Source organism: Hyperolius riggenbachi, chromosome 4 (assembly GCF_040937935.1).
Source record: "Hyperolius riggenbachi isolate aHypRig1 chromosome 4, aHypRig1.pri, whole genome shotgun sequence".
In the NCBI taxonomy this organism is placed as follows: Eukaryota; Metazoa; Chordata; class Amphibia; order Anura; family Hyperoliidae; genus Hyperolius; species Hyperolius riggenbachi.
The window spans coordinates 431,583,423-431,605,854 of record NC_090649.1 but is presented as its reverse complement, the minus strand read 5'-3'; the positions used below and the strand labels follow the sequence as shown (position 1 = coordinate 431,605,854).

Here is a 22,432-nt window from a genome sequence, read left to right as displayed (position 1 = left end):
AACACAAAAGCGCTCCCATGCCAGCGAGAGTCTGCAGTGAGCACGCAGGCCTGAGCCTCTCAGCATCAGCCAGCCAGCCAGGGAGGGATGGAGTCATCCGTACGCCAGCTAGACCCCACTTGGCTGCCGCCCAACTCTGTGCAGGCCTATTTAGGAGAGTGTGTGTGTGTGAAAGGTTCCCAGCTGTATTATCACGAGTATGGCTTTCTACATGGAATCTGGTGTGAAATCTACAGCGTTAACATTTGTGACAGAACACCGCTGCAAATGAAGGACTAGAACATACCACTTTAGACGGAAATTACAGTTTAGGCCTTTCCAGGGTATAATTACACTGGATCTATTGCCCCGCTGTAATGGCCTGGTTTCACACAGCAGACAGGAGCAACTGCCATGTTTCACCAAAACCCACAAAAGCAAATCAAAATGGATTAGAAAATAATTAGGATACCAGCCCACAGAGCCTCACTGACCAAAAGGGCTGTCTGACCTGCAGACCTCAACTAAAACAATTTTCTCATCTGTTTTCTTTCACATATTAAAGGAATATAGCAGTTGCCATCTTCAAATGCTGTTTTGCTTATCTTTTGGCTTCAGCAGTTTGACTATACAGGTTGCATGCTTGTTGAAGGTGTGAGACTGACATCTCCTCCCACTCGGGAGTCAGAAGGCAGTAGAGGCAGAACCTCACCACAACAATTGTTAGGTTGAGACATGGGTTTTCACACCATATCAATAAAATGCCATTTGAACCAACAGCAAGCAAGAAAATGCTCCATTGTGGCAATACTTTTTCATTTTAGCAACTTTTCATTTTTCAGAGGCCTCTTTCAGACAGACAACTGCAGTGTGCTCTTGCCGAGCAGTTCATTGTGCCCACTGCCGCGACTGCCATTTAAACGAAACTGAACGGCACTGGTTGTAACACCACACGTTTCAGCACTTGACACGCGGTGCCGTTACCCAGTGGCAGAGGACCACGGCAAGCAGCATCGGAGCATGGCTGCGGCCACACTCCTATAGGACTCCATGGAGAGGCTGCCTGTACAGAGTGCTAGCAAGCGCCTGGCCATTGCAGGAGAGCAGCTGACAGGTGGTGAATTCACCGCCTGTCAGCTGTCTGTCTGAATGAGGCCTTAGGAGAAAAAGCAAATTGGATAAGGGCCATGGTACCTTCCATACTCGTCTCCTGACAGGAATCTTACATCCCAATTAAATAAATAGATTTTTGGTATACTGCATACAAGATCCATTCTTATCTTTGGGGGACAAGGAGTGGCAGTGCCATTTACTGGAAAACGGAGGTGTTTGTTCCTATTTTAAACAATTTACATGCCACTTATGTGATGGGGGGGGGGGGGTGTTAAATCACAGAGGTGTGAACGGACCCCAACCCCAGTCAGATTCCAGCTCTTGTCAGAAAATGAGAACAATTGCCAGACTGGTTATTAAGAGAAACATGCCAGCATCCTCGGAGGCCTCTATACATGAAGCCCGCTGAACCTCATGCCCTGCAGACTTGTCACTCTTCAGAAAGAGCCATCTTGTGAGAATGTAGCCTCCCCCCCCCCCCCCCCCCCCCCATGGGCCTCACATTCCTAGGGAGTGACAGCCATAATAGACTTCATCTTCCAACATGGCTGCCGGCATGATATCATCATCTGCTTTGATCAGAATAGATGCTGTGAGCGTTTCATTAGCTGAACCCTTGCCTTCAGCAACTCAAATATTTCTGGGATTATAAACACCTAATAAACAAGCAGCAGTACTTACTAATCCTACAGTCCGGACCGGCAAACCCAGGCGCACACTCGCATCGGTACCAGTTGTCTCCATCTACACAGGTCCCGCTGTTGTAACTGAAAAGATAAAAGCAAACGTATTTATTTTCCCTGAACTAAGTGTAAAGCAATTACAATATACGGTTTCTACTGAGCTAATCACCGCTACAGCACCTTGCACAAGTACATATATCTTCCCAGCTACATGCATACAAATTATGCTCAGACCCTGAAACAATTCAAGTACCTGACAAGATAATTGCCACTCTCTAGGTGTTAAGCTGCCGGCAGTCCAATTATAAAAGTTACATTGATTACAGTGTACAAAAGTAACATTTTCACACTATGTGCTAGTGGGGACAGCAAGGCTCTGTTCACGAAAAAAGCAATTTCAATTGCCTAGTGATTGCGATCTCTGATTGTGGTTTAAGGGGACAAGAATCGCGTCTCGTATGCTCCAGAAATGCTGAGTGCAAATCCCAAATGCCACTGTGAGAATGGTCCCATAGCGATGCACTGTTACAGCGCCTTGCTGATCGCCAGAGACAGTTCTGTCCTCTTTTCCTCCAATGTTCAATTGGCCAGGGGTGCAAAGGCACAGCCCCTTCCACAGTACTGTGGCGTCATCATACTGCTTTTGCTCTGCTGTACAATAAAAAGGAAGCTCTCCCCTCCCAGCGCGAGCTTCTCTGCTGCGATCACAAAATATTGATAGGGGTTCAAATCAAATTTTAAAATCGGGACTTAAAAAATACAGCTCAAGCTGACTGGCTGCTACAGGCGCCAAGAAAGGTTTCCATTAATCTATAATTTCCCTGGCGGAACCTGTGTGGCTTTTGCCAGGCAAGGATTGCTGTCTTTCTGAACTTGGATAAACAATATTCTCACTAGCAGTGCGCTGGTCTTGCTTACCATGGATGTGGGTTGCAGTCGTTGGTATCTGCAAATACAAAATCAAAAGCACTGATTAAAATGATATAGGGTTTTCAAGCTGTAATTAAAATCAAATCACATACACAAAGCTGCAAACACAGGAAGAGGTCTTGGGCGTGTGAAGCGGGGGGGCGGTATGAAAGTGAGGGAAAGCAGGCTAGCTGTTGGACAAGACAGCAGAGAAACATCTGTCTCTGGTTATCTTGTAAGAGACTTTCTCATGCAGGTCGAGCCTCTGTTACTTAATGTTACCGCAAGACAGTATCGTGGTGATGCCACAGTCCCCTTCAGAGGCTGGATAGTGTACCGGTTAAGGGCTCTGCCTCTGACACTGGAGATCAGGGTTCGAATCGTGGCTCTTCCTGTTCAGTAAGCCAGCACGTAGTCAGTGAAGAGACCTTGGGTAAGACTCCCTAACACTGCTACTGTCTATAAAGCGTTCCCTAGTTGCTGCAGCTCTGGGGCTTTGAGTCCATCAGGAGTAAAGCGTGAAATAAATGTTCTGTGTCTTGCTCTACTTGCTGGTGAGGTACATGGGGTAGCAAGATTAGGAAATAGTCTGTGTGCAACTTTAACTCTCCTCCAGCACTACTTACTCTGTGAACATGTGGGACCTTCCCAGCCTTCTTTGCATACGCAAGTGAAAGAGTCCCCACGGACTATGCAAGTTCCACCGTTTAGGCAAGGGCTTGGCAAACAGCTGCTGTTTCTTGCTACGAGGAAAACAAAGTAAAGTAAGCATGAGAAGGGAAGAGAACAGTTCAGTCAACAGAGACAGCAGGACACATTCCACTCCATTTACAATTCATTTCTGTGCAGTAAAAAAGGGGGGAATCAAGTTGTGTAGCTCAGGGAACCACTTCAAAACACCCCAAACAGAAACTTCCCCTGCACCTGTTCCGAGGTTTGAAGTAAACAGATTCCACTGGGCTAAACGTCAGAATTACCGAGAGAATCTGTGGATGTCTGACGCAAACATATTATCCTAAGAAAAATAAGGCAAAGTAAACCAGATGGATTTTTCCATTTTAGGACTTATTTCATCACTCCAGAGTAGTGTTGGTTTGTTCAAATTCAGCAAACATTTCGGAGTCACGTGAAGCACAATGTGATTCAGAAGGAAACGAACAACTCCTGACCTGGTCTTTTATTTGAATTTTAAACGGGCAGTCAAGAGTATTCGGGTATTTTCCGAAACGGCTATGCTGAATTCGAAATCCAACACTACTCTAGAGTTACTGTTACAGGAGACTTTACTTCAGATCAGGTGATTTTGTGGCTACACTTGTTATGGGTATGAAGATCATGATGGCCACTTGTTTTATGCCCTTGTGAGATGGGCCCTGAAGCCATGAAGGGAACCAATGGGAGGCAAGGAACAGGGTTTAAACATTTGGGGGCATCAAAGTTTTGCTGGGGGAAGGGGGGGGGGAATAGACAAGCTAGTGACCCTCGCTAGCCATGTACTATTAGAGAACTCAAAATATCCTCAAATAGAAATCCAAAAGAGAAGATCAATTGTTTTGCATCATTCTGCTGTTCAGACTGCAAGGGGGGCGGGCACAAAGTGAATCTCTATGAGTACACCATAGTCAATAGCAATGGCGGTCAGCGGCGCAGGAAGTGGCCAGTATCCTGGCTAATCAAAAAACGTCTACACCAAGAAAAACACCCCCACATATAGATATACAGTATACAGATCTAGGAATGCACATGTACCTGGAGAGAGTCTTTAAAGTAAACCTGTGATGAAGGGCACAAAATGATTTTCACTTTCTCGAGGCTTTTTCCAACCCCTGTAGTCTGCAAGCTCCCTCCTGGGCCGATCTGCTGTGGTGCTGTAAAGTCAGTGTTCCAGCTGGGTTTCGGGCTACTGTGTATTCGCTGTTTTGGGCCTTGTGCCTGCTCTATCACCGAGAGCGATCTACAATCAAGTGCAGTAGATCGCTTACGAACTGCGACTGCAGTCTTACGAACAGTGATTGCGTATAATGCTCCCAGCCACAGGGAGGCGTGCATCTGGGACGGCACAGTTGTGGGCTACTGGACAGTCACAGACCAGGGGTGACAGCAGCACAACAGAGGGGACCGGAGAGAGGAAGTGAAAATCCTTTAACTCCCTTCATCTCTGATGCTCTTTAACATTCATTGCAGAGTTGATAGGAATTTTAATTTTATCAGCTGTGAATGTAATTTATGACGTTTGGATTACAGGTCCTTACCAATGTTACAAGTGGTTCCTTCCCAGCCGGCAGAGCACATGCACTTAAACGTGTCCCCCTGGTCGTAGCAGGTGCCCCCGTTGTTACAGGTGTTCTCATCGCACTGACTGTCTTCTGCAAGAACAAGAACAATGCTGTCAGGCAGAGCTCGCCAAACACACCAGCGCCACTGCTCCACATACACACACACTTACGGGAGTGGCAGGTCTTTCCTTTCCATCCATTCTTGCATTCACAGTAGAAATCATTAACCAAGTCCCGACAAGTACCTCCATTGTGGCAAGAATTTTTACTGCAGTTATTTATGTCTGAAACAACAGCAACAGGCAGAGCACACGGTGAGATACAGACAGAGAGACTGACAATTAGCATCGCTGCATGGTGCTTTATGGATATAGTGCTGAGCAATGTATTGATTTACAGAGTGCACCGACCATACGCAGCAGTCGCTGGCCTCCCGCCAGTCAGAGGAGCGATGAGCAAAAATTCTCAAAAAAGTGGTAATGCCCACTGACCCAGGCAACAGGAGACCTGGGTCTGAATCTCGGCTCTTCCTGTTCAGTAAGCCAGCAGTGTAGGAGACCTTGGGCAAGACTCCCTAACACTGCTACTGCCTATAGAGTGCAAAAGGAATCAGGTAGATATACCGCTACACTCCGATAGACAGAGCTGGACCTGGGCATTGCATTGTGTATGTCCTTCTGCTTTGGGATAAGTCTTTAATAAACTTTTGGAGAAATTGAAGCGGACCCACTTCTTTCTTTCTGCCTATAGAGTGAGCCCTAGTGGGTGCAGATTTGGCACTTTGCATCCACCAGGAGAAAAGCGCAATATAAATGTTATTTGTCTTGTCTAAAAGGTCACATACAGTAGGCAGCAGAAATCTGACAGAACTGACAGGGTTTGAACTAATCCATCTGCTCTGGGGGAGTCTCTTGGGTTCTCTTTAGTTTCAAAAGCGCTCAGTGAACGGCAGATGCTTGGTCCAACTGCCAGAATAGTGTGCAAACAGGTAGGGAGGGCAGTCTGCATCTTTGCATAGATACTTTCCAGGAAGTACTTTTGTAAAGAATAAATAAAATACTGAGAACCCCCCATGAGGAGATGGACTAGTCAAAACCCTGTCAGTTCCTTCAGATTTTTAGTAACTACTGTAAGTGACAGCAACATAGGAGAAAAGTAATTTATAGTGCATTTTACTCTGGACGAAACATACTTCTTATTTGTATGTTATTTACATGTATTTAAAATTTGCAATTTTTCGCGATATTGGTCCTTTAAATTTAGCCAGTCAAAGCCTCTGACGGCTGCTAGTGAGTCTATGAGCCAACAAGCTAACTGGTCAGCAGCTGCCATTTCTGGGGTCATGTGCACAAAATAAACACTTTTGTTCCTCGCCATCAGACTCTTAAGCAGGCCAGGAACAATTTTTAACCACTTAAGGACCGGGCCAATTCTGGCAGATCTGTGCTGGGTGGGCTCTCCAGCCCACAGCACAGATCCTGTTGCAGGCAGGGCAATCAGACTACCCCCCCTTTTTTTCCCCCACTAGGGGGATGTCCTGCTGGGGGGGGGGGGTCTGATCACCGGCGGCTACCTGCGTTTAGCGGGGTGTGGTGGGCGCTCAGCGCCCCCCTCCGCAGCAATCCCTCCCTCCCCTTTCTGGGCGGGACAGGACGCCGATCCTTCCTGTGCCGGCTCTGATAGGCTTCAGCCTATCAGATTCTGGCGATCCCCGGCCGATCGCCGTAGGATGTAAACACAGAAGATTTCTTCCCCGCATGTTTACATTTCGCCTGCGAGCCGCGCTCGAACGAGCGGCCGTTTCCAAGTAATTCCACTTACGACCTGCCGCCGCCAATCGGCGTTAGGCGGTCGTTAAGTGGTTACATTTCAAATATTACCATAGCCATAAATAAATACGATAGAGTCACTAGACACTATTTGCTGTCATAAAAGAAGTTACCGAGCAACTTCTGTAGTTCACAATGAGCGAAGGAAATTCGGTGATAGTCTACTTTAGGGGACCCGGCAGAACGGACTTGAAGTAACCCTGTACAGGCCCATACCCACAACGCTATTTTTACGGCAATTTTTTCAAGACATCGAGAAATCCTTGTTAAATATTGCATGACGCGGGCACCCGCTCGTCTTAAAACGACCGTCATGGCGGATCCGATCGTGAACGATCAATCCAATCGCCTTAGACTTCTGCGCAAAGGTACCGTGATCGTGTCACACCCGTCGTTTGTACCCATTGCAGAAGATGGATCAGGGAACAAGCGTTCGTCGGATCACCGGAAGCTGCCTGATCCATCTTCTGCAGACTTCACGTGGGGACCTAGCTTAAGAGCGATGAAACATTTTCTTGAACCAACTGGATCTATCAATCATTACCTACGTAAATAAGAATCTTCAAAAAGATTTATTTATAATAAAAAAAAAAACCACACTAGGTTATTGGCTCCTGGAAGGTGCATCAACTTTGCTACAATATATAAACTTCATGCAGATTGTGTGCCCAGTTGGAACTAATGCCAGGAAACATGCTGACCAAGTTGGTGACCAGGGCTGTGGAGTCGGTACAAAAATCTTCCAACTCCGACACCTTAACCACCACTCAGACTCCGGGTGCCCAAAATTGCCCCGACTCCGACTCCACAGCCCTGTTGGTGACTACATGCAGATAAAACGTCCAACCAATGTAATGGTGTTTGGTAGGTTTTCCCATCACAAACACTCACCTATCTCACAGTAGGTTCCTTCCCATCCTTCACTACAAATACACTTGTAGGAGTTCACCCCATCGATGCACGTCCCGCTGTTTTTACATGGGTTGCTCTCACAGTCGTTAATATCTACAAGAAACAAGGAGTAGGTCAATTTCAAAAATGGACCAATCGCACTCTTTCAAGTCCAAAAACGTCAGTGTTTAGCAGATTACAATGGAATACAAGCCTTCATTGGATTGTCTTAGACGGGGACAGAATATACAGTAACAAATACAGGCTGGGTGAGAATAGAACTTTTAAACTGAGGGAATAGTGAGCTTAGTTAGGGTGCACTTACTCTCGTGGCAGTACGTCCCTGTGAAGCCCTTGTTACACTCGCAGGTGAATTTGCCTCCAGGTTGGCTCTTGCATTTGCCTTGTGGTCCGCACACATTGGAGGAAATGTACCTCACGCCTTCCGGGGAACTGTTGGAGGCCACAGCGACTGTACAGCTGTCTATCACTGAAAAAGGACAGGAGACCGGCATGAGTGACTGCTTGACAATGTAGCACATCTTGCCGAAAAAAACCCTCAGTTTAAATATTGTTTTCTTCCCCTGCTTAAAGTGGGCCTGAGCTCTTGCACAGGACAGAAGGAAAACCAGAAAAATGCACCTTGTATGTATTTAGAGAGTTTAGCCCAGGCATGGGCAAACTCGGCCCTCCAGCTGTTACGGAACTACAAGTCCCACAATGCATTTGCCTTTATGAGTCATGACTGTGGCTGTCAGACTCCTGCAAAGCATTGTGGGACTTGTAGTTCCTTAACAGCTGGATGGCCAAGTTTGCCCATGCCTGGTTTAGCCTGTCTAATCCCCCCCCCCTCATCTGTGACTAAGCACAAGTTGTAATTTAATCTCTCAGCTGTGTCAGCTATTTGTAAACGCAGGAGGTTAACCCTATGTCTGCTTCCATGAAAGCAGGAAGTAGATACACTGCAGATTTATTGCAGGATTTCGATCAGCTGTAACAAATGTTTTTCTTTAAAGGTTATTATGCTGTTGCTTATCTTTTAGAGCAGAGAGGAAGTTCTGAGTTCAGGTCCGCTTTAAACACTCACAGATGGTATAGATTTTGTTTACCGTCTAGAGAAGATCGCTTTTACTATTGAAAAGACCTTTAAAAAGTGTACCAAAGTTTAACTGTGGTTATGAAACTTGGAATTGGACAAATGAAAAATCATAAGTAGTAACATGCAATTACCACCAGCTCCAAATTTACCTTAAATTTGCATGTAATCGAAACTTTAAGAGGAACTCCAGTGAAAATAATGTGATAAAAAAAAAAGTGCGTCATTTTTTACGATCATTATGTATAAATGATGTAGTCAGTATTTGCCCAGTGTGAAAGCTTTCCTCTCCCTGATTTACATTCTGACATTTATCACATGGTGAAATTTTTACTGCTGGCAGGTGATGTCACTGGAAGTAGCTGCTGCTTGCTTTTTTAGCAGTTGGAAACCGCTGTAAACCGTTATTTCCCACAATGCAACGAGGTTCACAGACATGAAACTGCCAGAACCATGGTCCTCACAGTTTCTTGTGGGAGGGGTTTCACCACAATATCAGCCATACAGAGCCCCCTAATGATCCGTTTGAGAAAAGGAAAAGATTTCTCATGTAAAAGGGGGTATCAGCTACTGATTGGGATGAAGGTCAATTCTTGGTCCCAGTTTCTCTTTAAATTAGATTGGAGGGGTGGGGTGGAGGATTTATGCCACCATCTATAGCCGATGCGTTTCACTTGCAGTCCACATATCGACACTACTTCCTTCTTCTGGGTTTGAAGGAGGAAGTAGTAGAGTTGCGTGGACCACAACGGTGATTACGAGTACTTGTGGCTTCTCATAACCAACATAACTACAGGGGACACTGAGGGAACTAGGACACGGAGAGAGGAACAGGAAGGCTCTAGAGGATGCAGAGCCTCCCCCTCCATAGGCAAGTATCTAACTTTTTTTTTCAGTGTGGCTTCACATTTGCTTCAAGCTTGAGACAAAACAAAACAAGTGTCTCCTGTTTTGTTATCACTACAGAGCGGCATTATCCTCTGGTGGCACTTGTAATATATTGGTCTGAACTAAGCGGCCGAGTGCAGCGGGGCTGATCACGGCTTGCTTGACCTCAGGTGGTCTCTATGGACAAAGCCTCGGAACCCTCGCTGCCTGCTAATGACCTGGCTGCCTGGGCCCAGCTGGCTTACATTATCACCCTGTGTGGCACAGCAGTCAGCCAGTCACACGGGAGCGGCGGGCGAGAGCCCAGCGTGTAAGAACGAGCGGCGCGCATACCTTCACAGGGAGTAGTGCGGCAGTGATCTTTTAATTGCGAGCAGTTCTTCCCCTCGTAGTCCTCGGAGCAGTTACAGAAGTAATCTGTGGCAAGATTAAAGCACTGGGCTCCGTTCTGGCAAGGGCTGGGCTTGCAGTAATCTATGTCCAACTGTAAATGTTACAGGGGAAGCAGAAGGAGAAAAAAAAAAGAAAAAACAAAGGTTTTATTATTACCCCATTCAATGGTAAAAGAGAACAGACGCTCTGGAATCTGACCTTTTCATCTAGCTGCCTCCATTAATTTGACTTAAAGCACAATGTACAGGCCCAGCAGCCTACATGTGAGCAGCTCACCCAGGATAGAAAACAGTCACACAAGGCCAGCAGAGAACATAGAAGAAAACATTAACACGCAAACATTTGTGATCTGGTTAACTGAATGGGTTCGATTTTTTTTTCCTCCCCCCCACAGCTCCCAATCCAACACTTTATTGGCAGACAGCTGTAAGGAGTATGACTGTATAGCAAGCCTCACTGCACATAAGGTATTTAGTGTACAAATCATTAGAAAGAAGGAGGGGGGGCTGCTGGTCTCAGAACAATTCAGGGCTGGTTTGCGTTTCAGCACTGCTCACCTGACAGAGGTTTCCAGAGAAACCAGCGGGACACAGACATTGAAAGCCATTGATTTCATCCTGGCAGTGACCCCCATTCATGCAAGGGTTGCTTGCACATTCATTGACGTCTTTCTCACAGCGCTCCCCTGCATAGCCGGGCGGACAGATACAGCGAAAGTCATTAACCAAGTCCTGAGGGCGACAAAGGTGGAAACAAAGGGAACACTGTTTACTCAGAGTCAACAATAACATTTGTCAGGACATGAAAATCTGGCAAGAGAATACGCAAGACCCCCCCCCCCCCCCTTTATAGAAACAAAATTGAAACAAGTTTGCCTAAAACAAAAACAAAAAATATATATATATATGTGTATATGTGTGTGTCAATTTTCCTAGAACATTCTTTTCTGTTGGTTTTCAATCACTGCTAGAAAGAAAGTCATCTTATTTAAGAAAACTAATCTTTTTACACTCCTACAAGCTGCTAGAATGTGTCTTGTGCTCCATACCCACTAAGCGATTTTCGGAAACAATTTGTTAAACAATGTTTAATGCTTCACGCCACCTGGCGCAATCGTTCCTTTTTGGACAATCGACATGTCCATTTGAATTGTTGAGGATCATTCAGATCCCCATTGACTTGCACGGGTTTTTCTGTGTTTGAGTAAACAATGGTCTACACCATCTTTTATTTCCAACTCCGCAAACTATATTGCAGATTCGGCAGATCAGGGAAATGACTGTTCGTTGGCGAAGATCCCCAATCCATCTGGCCGTATCTGCTGGTGGGTATTCAAAAGGAGAACTCTGGTCACGAAAAAAAAAAAAAAAAAGCGTGCCTTAAAGGGGGGAAGAGAATAAATAAAATCATACACGCCCTCTTCGCTAATGCTCCCACTGGTCCCTGGCCCTACTGTTTCTGACTGAAGCCAGAGGCCAATGGCATTGACTCCCTACAGCCCAATTTTCAAACAGTGAAACATGTTATCACAACACAAACCAATTTATTAATTAAAGGGACTATCGTCAGATATCCACAGCGATTATAAAGCCTTGCGTTTTCTGACTTGGCGTTAAGCCTCAGCCCGCTACAGATTCTACTGGCCACTGCAGCTTTCACACTGTTGTATTTCAAGAAGAATAGGAGGCGCCCTTATGATGTGTTCGGTGTTCCCTTGTATACACACGGAGACTTCACTTGACTTGATAAAAAGTTTGGTAGTTTTATTGACATAAAGCCCTTTAGACAACGCATTTCACGGTACAAACAGCTTCCTCAGGTCAGGTTAGTGTGCTTAAAAATTAAGAAACACAAATTGGCGCTAGGCAATATGTACACTTGAAATGGATGACACGTATACCAAATTACAAAATAAACAAATATAAAAAGCTAATATACATGGGAAATCCTAGAAAAAACGTTTATCCTTATCGGATTAATAAAGCATGTAAAAATAATATACAAGGCATATATACATTAGGTAAGACGTATCGGGGTGGTCTAGCAAATATGTGGGTAATAAAATATACTATTATCATATAAATGGGGGGGGGGGGGGGGTTATAGCCCCCAAAGCTCTCACACTGGACTATGAAGGGGTTAAAGGCAGACTTGGCACCAAAATTCGGCTTCCTGTCAGGAAAGTCTATCCCATCCAACAGAGCGCATTCAAAGACTTCCTTGGTGCGTAGAAAGCAGGCTGAGGGCTATCAAAAGGTATCACAGCTTGTCATTATTGGTAGCGTTTTGACTTTAATGGGACACATCTAAAAATAGTATGTTAATCAGAGTACTTTGATTATACCGTTCTGTGTCAGGTGAGGCTTCTAAAGCTAAACCCGCAGTTTTAAGAATTTAGATCATGTGATCTGGAGAAGCCAGAAAAAGCAGTCTTTGTGGGTGGGTCTACCACTATCTGGCTCTGTGTCATCATACTGTGTCAGGGTGCAAGGTGGTAGGGCACAGACTGAAGATTAAAGCTACCACAGGGGTTCCTGGGCAGGTAAGTATTGGACATCGCCCAATCAAAGAACTTCATCACAGACTTAAGAAAAAAAAAAAATTAGTAGAAGTTGGATTAGCAGAAGTTGTGTCTGAAGTTGAGGTCTCAAAGGTAAATTCACCCAAAACTGGAATCTTTCCTTCACCGAAACAGTAGAGAAATCCCTACAGCCACCTACTAATGCCCTTCTACAAAGGGTCTTTTCAGATGTTGGACCTATGCTTATGTTTGAGTAGGAGTTGAGAAACAACGATGGCAGCTTCTATAATGACTCTGGCCGTAAGTGGAGGTCTAAATTCAGGTTGGAGTACATCGCTGCCAGAGTGCGTAAGAAAGCGCACAAGCCAATTAATGGTAAAATATTCCATGTACATCAGCTTATGCCTAGAAGCTTCTACTGGTCAGATCTATGGAAAATAAAATCAAGACCTACCCTGCAAGTTCCTCCATGTTGGCACTGGTCAATGCAATCGTTGATGTCTGAAGGAGACACAGAGGAGAACAGAACACATGTAAATATCGCACAAAGGACACTTGAGATCGCCGATGGTGGAATACTATACACACTTGAAATGATGCTGAAAAAACATAAATCTCTACAACTGCGGCTAGATAGAGCTTTTGTTGGGTTTCCTGCATCCTTTCCTTCAGATAAGCTTATTTTACAGGGTGGGGACCTTGAAGCAATTCTTCCAGGAGCTTTCTAAAAACTTCACATCATTGTTTTTGCCATCTTATCACAATGTGACCATATTACAGACTAATAAGTTTGATAAAATTGTATATTTTCTTTCCAAGCCGACTACTCCCTTTTTCCTTAAATTATACCAGCTGATAGAGAGGTTCTTGTTGAGGGTGGGGACAGGGGTTAGTCTAAAATAGCTCAATCTTTATTGTCTTTGTTGAAGGAAGAGGGCAGGGTCAGACATTGGTGCAGCAGGTTTGGCACACGGTGGCTACGATTTGTACATTTCTCCTACAGTCGGAACTGGCACTGATATGGGAATTTGCTATTATAACTGTGCAGTGTTACATCTACTCACAGACCTTTAACAAAGTTAAATGCCAGTGCATTGCAGACACAAACATACACCTATTGAACATATACTACCTTACATCTTGTACATGCGCTAAATGAAACTCAGCTGGGGGCAGGCTAGGCTGAGAATGTAGCACGTGCACAGAGATCTTTAAAAGGAATACCGAGGCGTTTGGGGGGGGGGGGGGGGGAATCAGATTTACTTTCTTGGAACTTATAGCCCCAGCAGTCTATGAAAGCCCTCACTGTAGTTTCCAGGGTGCCACTGGCCCCGTCAAAAGAACCAGGTGTTGCCCAGTGTCGGAGGCTACTGCGCATGGGCCTGGCAGCTCGCCTCCTCAATCTCGTTCCCACAGCTGGAGGCATTCTGCACTTGCGCAGCTAGCACTTAATTCCGCATGCTACAGCGCAATCGAGGAGGTGCGCAGGCGAGCCTGCGCTATAGCTTTCAGAGGGGCCAGGCACACCCTGGAGGGAAATGGAACTAAAGCGAGGGACCTGATAGACTGCTGAGGGCTGGAAGAAGCCCCAGGTAAGTAAATCTGCCCCCCCCCCCCCCCCCTCTGACCTCGGCATCCCTTTAAGTGACAGCCAAGCTCATTGTTACCCTCCTAATGCAACCAGCTCTGTAATAGGGCAATCTGCCATTTGCCTGGCAGTTCCTGCTATCTTTCAAGCATCAGCAGTGTCTGAATTACACACCTGAAACAAGCATGTGGCTAATCCAGTCAGACTTCAGTTAGAGCAGCCGATCTGCATGCTAGTTCAGGGTCTATGGCTAAAAGTATTAGGGGCAGAGGATCAGCATGACAGCCAGGCAATTTGCATTGCTAAACAGTAAATAAATATGGCAGCCTCTCTATCCCTCTCACTTCAGCTGTGCTGCAGGGGGAACAGTAATACGCATGCACACATATAGCAGACTTTCTGAGCATTATACTTACTGATGTCACAGTTCTGCCCGGTCCAGCCAGGGATGCAGTCACAATAGTAGCTGCCAATAAGATTTCGGCAAGAATTTGCATTCACGCAGGGTTTAACTTCACACTCGTTTGCATCTGAAACCAGGTAAAAAACGGGGTTAGTTAGTAACGCTGACCAAGAACAAACATGCGCAGCCTTCTATCTGCATGGCCTACTCTAGTCTTCCATCATAACTGGGGATTACAGATCGGTCAGAAGCCAATTTCCATAGCGCATACAAATTGTATCCCAAATTGCATGCAGGTAGGAACCGAAACCATTAAATGCAGTTCCTGCCAAATTAAGTTTGATAAACACTCAAAGCGTACCTGAGGTGGCATGTGACATGAGATAAACGTGTATGGAAAGTATGGTGATACAAAAAAACATTAATAACCAGGCTGTTGTGCTCGTTTTCTTTTGCTGCCTGAAAGAGTACATTTTTTTGGCATGGAAGTGACAGCTTCTGTCTACTCGATACCGCGTCGGGAATGTAGTGAGCATCACTGAAGCAATTACAGCCATAAAAGTTTTCCTGGCAGAATACAACTATTGAGCTTGGGGAGAAAAAGATACATGAACTATTGACCTGGGTCTGGGACACTTAATAGGCTGCCACCGATTAGAGACAGTAAAACATTCAACCTACTTTGTAAATGTTTTAATATAAAAGAAAACCATGGGATACTTAAAAAAAAAGTCATTTTTAGGAGTAGGAGGATATATATAATTGTTGTGTGTGTGACTCATCTGTGCATGCCTTGCCATTGTGGAAGTTCCCATCTGCGGTGTACTGTAATATCAACTGAGACATATGACTCAATATGTATACATGCACATCGTGGGGGTCTCGCGTAGGTTTCTGAGTCCATAAGACGCTCAGGGAGAAAATAACCCCAAAAACAAATAAGCTCCGGACTGTTTATTTTTCCAGACCAATACATACATACATACATACATACAAGACTCCAGTAATCCCAGGGCTTATTGTCTCCCAACATCCCAATTTCCTACAAATATATAGAGGAGTAACCTTTGAACCAGCATCCTAACCTTGATCACGTACAGAAAGAGCCCAAGACTGCTCACATCTGCCTGTAAGGTGAGACTCTTCAGGCCAGACCTTCACCAGGTCCTTCAATACGCCCGTAGTTGCCCAATTTGCTCATTAAGAACGTGAGAGGCCATTGAGCACTGCAGAGGGAAACTTCCTTGGCTATTGTCAGCCAGATTAGAGCGCTTCATAAAGAATGCAGACAACTCATTCTTCATGAGATCATCCACATTTTGGAACCCAGCTGTAAACTCCTTGGTCTGTGGGAGTTGACACGGCTGAGAAGATACAGCAACTTTCCCACAGGACCAGGCAGGGGAGAGCGCGGGCTCATGTAACTGCTTTTCCAGAGAACTCTACTTAGCTTAAACACACATTTATTTACGGTTAATGCGCGATCTCAACCTGCCCTGGCCAGCAACACCCTGCAACCAGAACTCCACCGTTCCCATACAGATCTCAGGGGGAACGTAGCAAAAAGGAAAAATGACACATAAAATGCCACAGCATAAAAAGTAAATGTGAGTTCTAGTGCCGCTACCCAGCACAAATCAATCAATCACTAAAAAGGGAATGACTAATCAAATGTAAGTGTAGCTGAATGAAATTTAGAGAGCTGAATGAAAAAGTAAATATAGGGGAAAGCAGGCATGTATATGAAGTAGTCCTCATGAACACCACTCCCACCATTCTCCTTTATTGCACAATGCGCCCCCCCTACACTTCCTGGTCGGCTGCGCATTATTACGCAGGTGCTGGCCTGCCTGCTGCGTGTCCTTGATCGTGCGCCCATAGCTGGGAGTGCTCTGCACATAACATAGTCGTGGCCTCATGCGCATGATCTACCCAGCTGCAGACATGTGATCAAGGACTTGCCAACCAGGATGAGGCTGCAGGGGGCATTTGCGCAATAAAGGAGGGGGGGGGGGGGGGGAGAACGAGGACTACTTCATATACATGCTTGCTCCCCCGTTTTTACTTTTTCATTCAGCTCAGGTACCCTTTAAAGAATCCAACTTATGATGGCAACTGGTTTATGAAAAATCCCCCACTGTGACCATTACTTTAAGGAAACGATGGATAAGGCATTGTGGATGGTCGGCACTATTACAAGCATCATACAATTTGCATTAAATTTACATGCAAGATAAAGTTATTTGCATTTCATGGACAAGCTCTACTGTACAGAACATATTAAAATTTGTCTTTGCTTTCATTTTACTAAATTTGTCATTTTATACTAGCATTACGCTCCCATCTTCAGTTTAGGGAGCAGGAAGAGGCGTGGCCAGTGCTCATTCTGAATTTTGGTTTTCCAAAGACATTGGCCTCAATTCACTAAGCTTATCTCCCGTCTTTAATAAGGTTTCTAGAGTTATCACCATGGTGATAAGGCATGCAGTATTCAGGAAACAATTTACCTCAGGCAAACCTAAAGTTAACTCTTCTGTCATTAAGTTAAAGTAAGATCTCTAAAGTTAACTCTTCAATACTTAAAATAACTCCAGAATTCTAAAGTTAAAGACAGGCTGCATGTGAAAACAACTACAGAGGAGGTAACTTAAGGACTGAAGTGATAACTCTCACTGTGAAAACTTATCTCTACACCTTAATAAGGCAAGATCGATGTGTGGTGGTACGTTTTCTCTTGCCTTATAATCTCCAGCATGATTTTAGTGAATTGAGGCCATTGTAATGTCTGTGCTTCTGTAAATATGGTTATTTTCTTTACCTAACCATTCAGAGAGAGACTTTAATAGTTTATGAGGATCTAACCAGTAATACCACAAACCCCATCTGGACCAAAAATACAGCAACGAGATGGGAAGCAGTATTTAGTATAGTATCTATGGAGGATTGCACAGGTAGTCTTCCTAGAAATCAATAAATATCACATCATATAGTTACCTATTTGGCATGTTTTGCCAGTCCATTGGGAAGGACAAACGCATTTAAACCCATCTACCAGATCATGACAGGTACCGCCGTGCCCACATGGGTTGGGGGAGCAGTCATCAATGTCTACAGGAAAGAGAAAAGTGAAAAAATAGGTCACAACAAACCCAACAAACAAAAAGTGCAACTCATCAATCAGCATCACAATATATATTTGAATTCACTTGTGTTGTACGTACTGATTGAGCAGGTTGGTCCAGTCCAGCCTCTGGCACAGCTACATTCGAAGCCCCCAGTGGTCTCCATGCAGCTTCCACCATGCAGGCAGGGATCAGACAGGCAGGCGTGCTCAGCTGTGTTAAACAAGACATGCAGAAGTGTCACTAATGAGAGGCGCTTGGGAGAAAGCAAAGGGGAAGGAAAATGGAAGAAAAAAAAAAACAAAAAAAACCCTTTCTGTCCTGTAGACAGACCACCTTGCTCCGTGCGATGTGACCAGTGCTAATGCTCCTATATCTTATTCTCATTAACAGTGCTTGGTTTAACACGACTTCAAACAAAAGAAGGAAATAATCTTTCATGCTAAGCTGACCTGATCAATGTGCCGTGGCTGAGATCAGCGGGAGTCTGAGCCAGGACTAACAGGTTCCCATAGTCCTGGGAGAAGGCTTCAGCGCACAATAGGGGAGGAGGGACACCACAATTAAAGGATAACTGTACTCTTCACATAGGCAGCTTTTAAAAACGCAGGGTCTGATCAATATAGAACATGCACAGCATTATTGATTTTGCTTAAAAAAAAATAAAAAATAGGGAGAATGAGAAATGCAGAGCACACTGTTTACAATCTGAAGCACAATGCTGGTTTGTACACAACCATTTGTAACATGGTGTGAACATGGACTTTACATTCACGTTTTCTACAAATGAGTTAATAGTTTTCCACTGTGAGAGTTTGCGATGCTGAATAGCAAATCGCTAGCAATTTTTAAATCACTAGGGTTTGCTAAATAACATAGGAATCGCGGTAGGCATTTTCCACTACCACAATTTTTACCAAAGAGCAAGCGCACCTCAGAGTTTTTACAGTGATTTTGCAAAACAATGCATCGCAATCGCAGAAAAAAATATTGGGGCTTGATTTTAGCAAGCGCCAGCGACTGCTAGTGTAAAAAGGGCTCTAAGGCTTCATTCAAACTGCAATCGCTAAAAGCTTAGATAGCAATGCAATTTTCAAAGGAATCTGAATCATTTTGAAAAATGGCAAGATTCGGATTTTCAGAATATCAAAAATACTGCTTTGAGAACACTCTCCTAGGGTGACACTGCACTAGTGGTGGTTAGCACTCTTTCCTTACAGCGCCGGGTGCCCAGTTCAAAATCCAGCCAGGGCACTATCTGCACAGTTTGTATGTTCTCCCCGTGTCTGTGTGGGTTTCCTCCAGGCACTTATGTTTCCTCCCACATCCCCAAAACATACAAACCGGTTAATTGGCTTCCCCCTACTTTGGCACTAGACATTGACTATGGTAGGGATTAGATTGTGATCCCTGCTGAGGGACAGTTAAGTGGCAAGGCAATATATATTCTGAATAGTGCTGCGGAGGAGGTCGGCACTATATCAATACTAAATGATAATAAAAAGCAAAATCAACAATGCAGCATTTACATGTACAAAATGGTGTTTGAGGAAATATTTAAAAAGTAGTTCTACTTTAAAAACCCAACTTTGCATTTTTATAGTACAGCAATATACTAGAACCTGGTGAAAACAGAGCACTGGCATGCCTATTACACATTTACTGAATGCCAACACACTTTACAGAGTTTATTGAACAATTCATGCCGCTAACTGCCCCTCAGTGTGACTCGCAATCCAAGTTCCCTACCACAGTGCGGGGCCAATGTCAGGGTAGCTAGCTAACCTGATGGTATGTTTTTGGCATTAAACATTTTACTGGTTTTAAGGGTTCCGTTCGATTTCACACTTTTAAGGCTCTCTTCATCTCTCTAAAAGTCTTGCCAACGAATTGTGTAACCTACATGGTACAGAAACTTACAACCAAAAATGTCATTTTATTTTTTTACATTTTGGCTAGCGTGGTGGATGGTAGAAGCTTGCCAGATTTCACTGCTGTGTTTAGTGCCACTAGCGGATATTACCCCTCCCTTCCTGCCCCAGTAAATGGGTTACTGAAAACAAACAAGGCAAGTGATCACTAATGGAACCAAACACAGCAATTAAACACTATATATGACAAAAGTATATAACTGAGGTTTTTACTGCTGTTCAAGACCCCATTGAGACACATTTACTTCCTTGTCTTAATAAAAAGGGTAATTAAGAATCAGAATTACAGGTTACCCAGCAAACTCATATGCTGGGTACACATAGTCAGATTTTCCGTGCGATTTTTTCGACCCGATCGTTTTTCCGCACGATTCTGCTCTCTATTCTCTTATCTTCGCTCGTCTTTCTGATCTTTTTCCATACACTTCCATGAGAAATCATGTGCAGAATCGATCGGGAGTAATATCGGACATGAGGGAATTTACCAATCGGATGCATCTACGGAAAATCGTACTTTGCGTACCCAGCAATAGTGAACCAAAACTCCTAGGAGTGTGTAAGGGGCTGAAAGACTAAAAAGCCTCCTTACTAAAATGCTATGTAAAACAGAAGTTTACCTTCTTAAAAACAGAAGGTATTTGCAATTGCCATAACCAGAGGCAAGAGGAAATCAGGATACAAACAGCCATAAAAACCTGGCAGGGGGTGTAACCCTTCCTCCTATCTAAAACCATTTTGGCTGGAATTGCACTTAAAATGTACCCAAGGCGAACCCTTGAGTTCAAAAATACATACTTACCAAAGGAGAGAGAAGCCTCTGGATCCTATACTTCCAATGCCATCCACCGATCCCGTTGCTGTGCAAGAACCCCCTCCCCCCCTTCCGAAGGAAACAGACAAGAGCTCGTCAGTATGAAGATCGGGGTTGCACTCTTCTGGCCCGAGTGAGACCATACCGCTCCTGCGCAGTAAGCTGGAGCTACTCGTTCAGCTCGATGCTGCAGCACAGGTGCATCCATGCTTACGCAGACACAGCACAGCCGCGCACATGCCAGAAGAGGGGCGCGGCCCTAAAGTTCCAGAAGATCCCAAGCCAGCAGCAGTAAGGCGGACAAGGGAAGCCTCTATAGGATTCATAGGCTTCCTTCTTAGGCAAGTATGTTTGTTTGTTTTTTTTACCCCGGGGTTGCTTTAGGTTCCCTTTAACCTCTCCCGGACCGACACAGTACGAATCTACGTCCAGCAGGTGTTGCTGCGGCCCTGACTGGACATAGAATTTAAGTCGCAGTAAATTGCGTGTCCCCGCCGATACCGCCGCTCTGCACCCGCCGCTATTCGATTGCTCTGCCGTCTATAAGACAGCAGAGCTCTGTGAGCCGGTCAGGAGCCACTTTCATTAGCTCCTGGCCCTGTCATCACTGTAAGCCAATCCCATTGGCTTACATTGATTGACAGGGTCAGGAGCCAATAAAAACAGCTCCTGACTGGCGCACAGTGCTTTGCCGTCAGAGAGAGGAGCCTGCGGCGGGGACAGAATGGCGTGACTGACCGATTATTATGGCGATTCGTCAGTATGCGCCGTTGTACAGTACCAGCAGTCTCTGGTCCTTGAGGGGGCAGAGACTGCAGGTTGCAGGTACGGAAGTGGTTAAAAATCACTAACATTAAAAACATGTGAAGCAAATGCTAACAGAAAGCTACAGAAATCCCACATATCACAGCCTGCTATAAGATGCTTTCCAGACTGAGAATCTCCGTTCATTACCACAGACAGAAACCTGTACATGCTGAGTGTACAACAGCCATTCACACTGACAGAATGACACCTGAACGCTGTCCAGAACTGACCTATTTCACAGTTTGGCCCCGAGTAGCCCTCTGGGCAGGAACACTGGTATTTGTCAGGGCCGGTGTTGCTGCAGGTACCTCCATTCATACAGGGCTGATAGGTTCCACAGGAGTTCAAATCTGCCAAACAGGAGAGAACACAGATCAATGCGAGGTGATTATTCACAGCAATACAGTCACACCCCCCACTCATTACTCTGCATTAGATGGTCTTCAGGACACAGAGCATGTGCTCAAGCAGGTTTATTGCCAGGCCTCATGCTTACTTTCTGGTCCTCACAGCAAGACTGTAATAGAAGCAGCTGTCAATACTCTGCTACATGTGGCTGCTTGGATATTATGCTGAGCTCCGGATGTAGCAAAGCGGCCATAAGAACTGACAGCTGTGTAGGACTGCATGATTTCACACACAGCCCCTGGTGCGGTGCTAAGGCCAAGCTAAACACAAAACTAAACAAGGACCTTTGTAATAGTACCGTAATCAGGATTAGTGAATACTAAACAAAGGAATAAAAAGGGGTAGAAAGTGGCAAACTGCAGTACAAGTTATCTCCTCTACACTGGATTCAGCTAGTGGGAAGGTCAATTAGAGACCATGGGACAACACTGGTAAGAATACATCCCTGACTACATTTCCCAGAATCCCAGCATTACAGAAAACACAAGTCCTGTATGAGACGTGACCGGCTTCTAGTTTACAGGAAATAGGTGTCTGGGTGTCCTTTAACAGCCTGGTAAAGAGTGACACCGGTGTTCCTGTTGGTGCATCAGATTGGACCCATTGTGTGCCTGTATTTGAATAATACACCCGACCAAACAGGTGAACTGAACAGGCTGATCAAAGGACCACTATAGCAAAAAAAAAAGTTAGCAGCTAAAAAAAAAAAAAAATCTGACAGAACTGACAGGTTTTGGACTAGTCCATCTCTTTATGGGGAGTTGTCTGGGTTTTGTTTTCAAAA

General features: G+C 44.9%; 1 protein-coding gene across 1 annotated transcript in view; it reads right to left on the bottom strand.

Annotated features, from left to right (window-relative positions):
• JAG1 (jagged canonical Notch ligand 1) overlaps nucleotides 1-22,432 on the bottom strand; it is a 105,224-nt gene that overhangs the window by 13,291 nt on the left and 69,501 nt on the right. Inside the window, 14 exon segments of the mRNA XM_068232485.1 lie at nucleotides 1,774-1,859; nucleotides 2,694-2,721; nucleotides 3,311-3,427; nucleotides 4,937-5,050; nucleotides 5,131-5,244; nucleotides 7,681-7,794; nucleotides 8,006-8,170; nucleotides 9,998-10,148; nucleotides 10,615-10,788; nucleotides 13,033-13,079; nucleotides 14,583-14,696; nucleotides 17,564-17,677; nucleotides 17,791-17,904; nucleotides 21,471-21,590. Coding sequence (XP_068088586.1) covers nucleotides 1,774-1,859; nucleotides 2,694-2,721; nucleotides 3,311-3,427; nucleotides 4,937-5,050; nucleotides 5,131-5,244; nucleotides 7,681-7,794; nucleotides 8,006-8,170; nucleotides 9,998-10,148; nucleotides 10,615-10,788; nucleotides 13,033-13,079; nucleotides 14,583-14,696; nucleotides 17,564-17,677; nucleotides 17,791-17,904; nucleotides 21,471-21,590 — 1,572 coding nt within the window.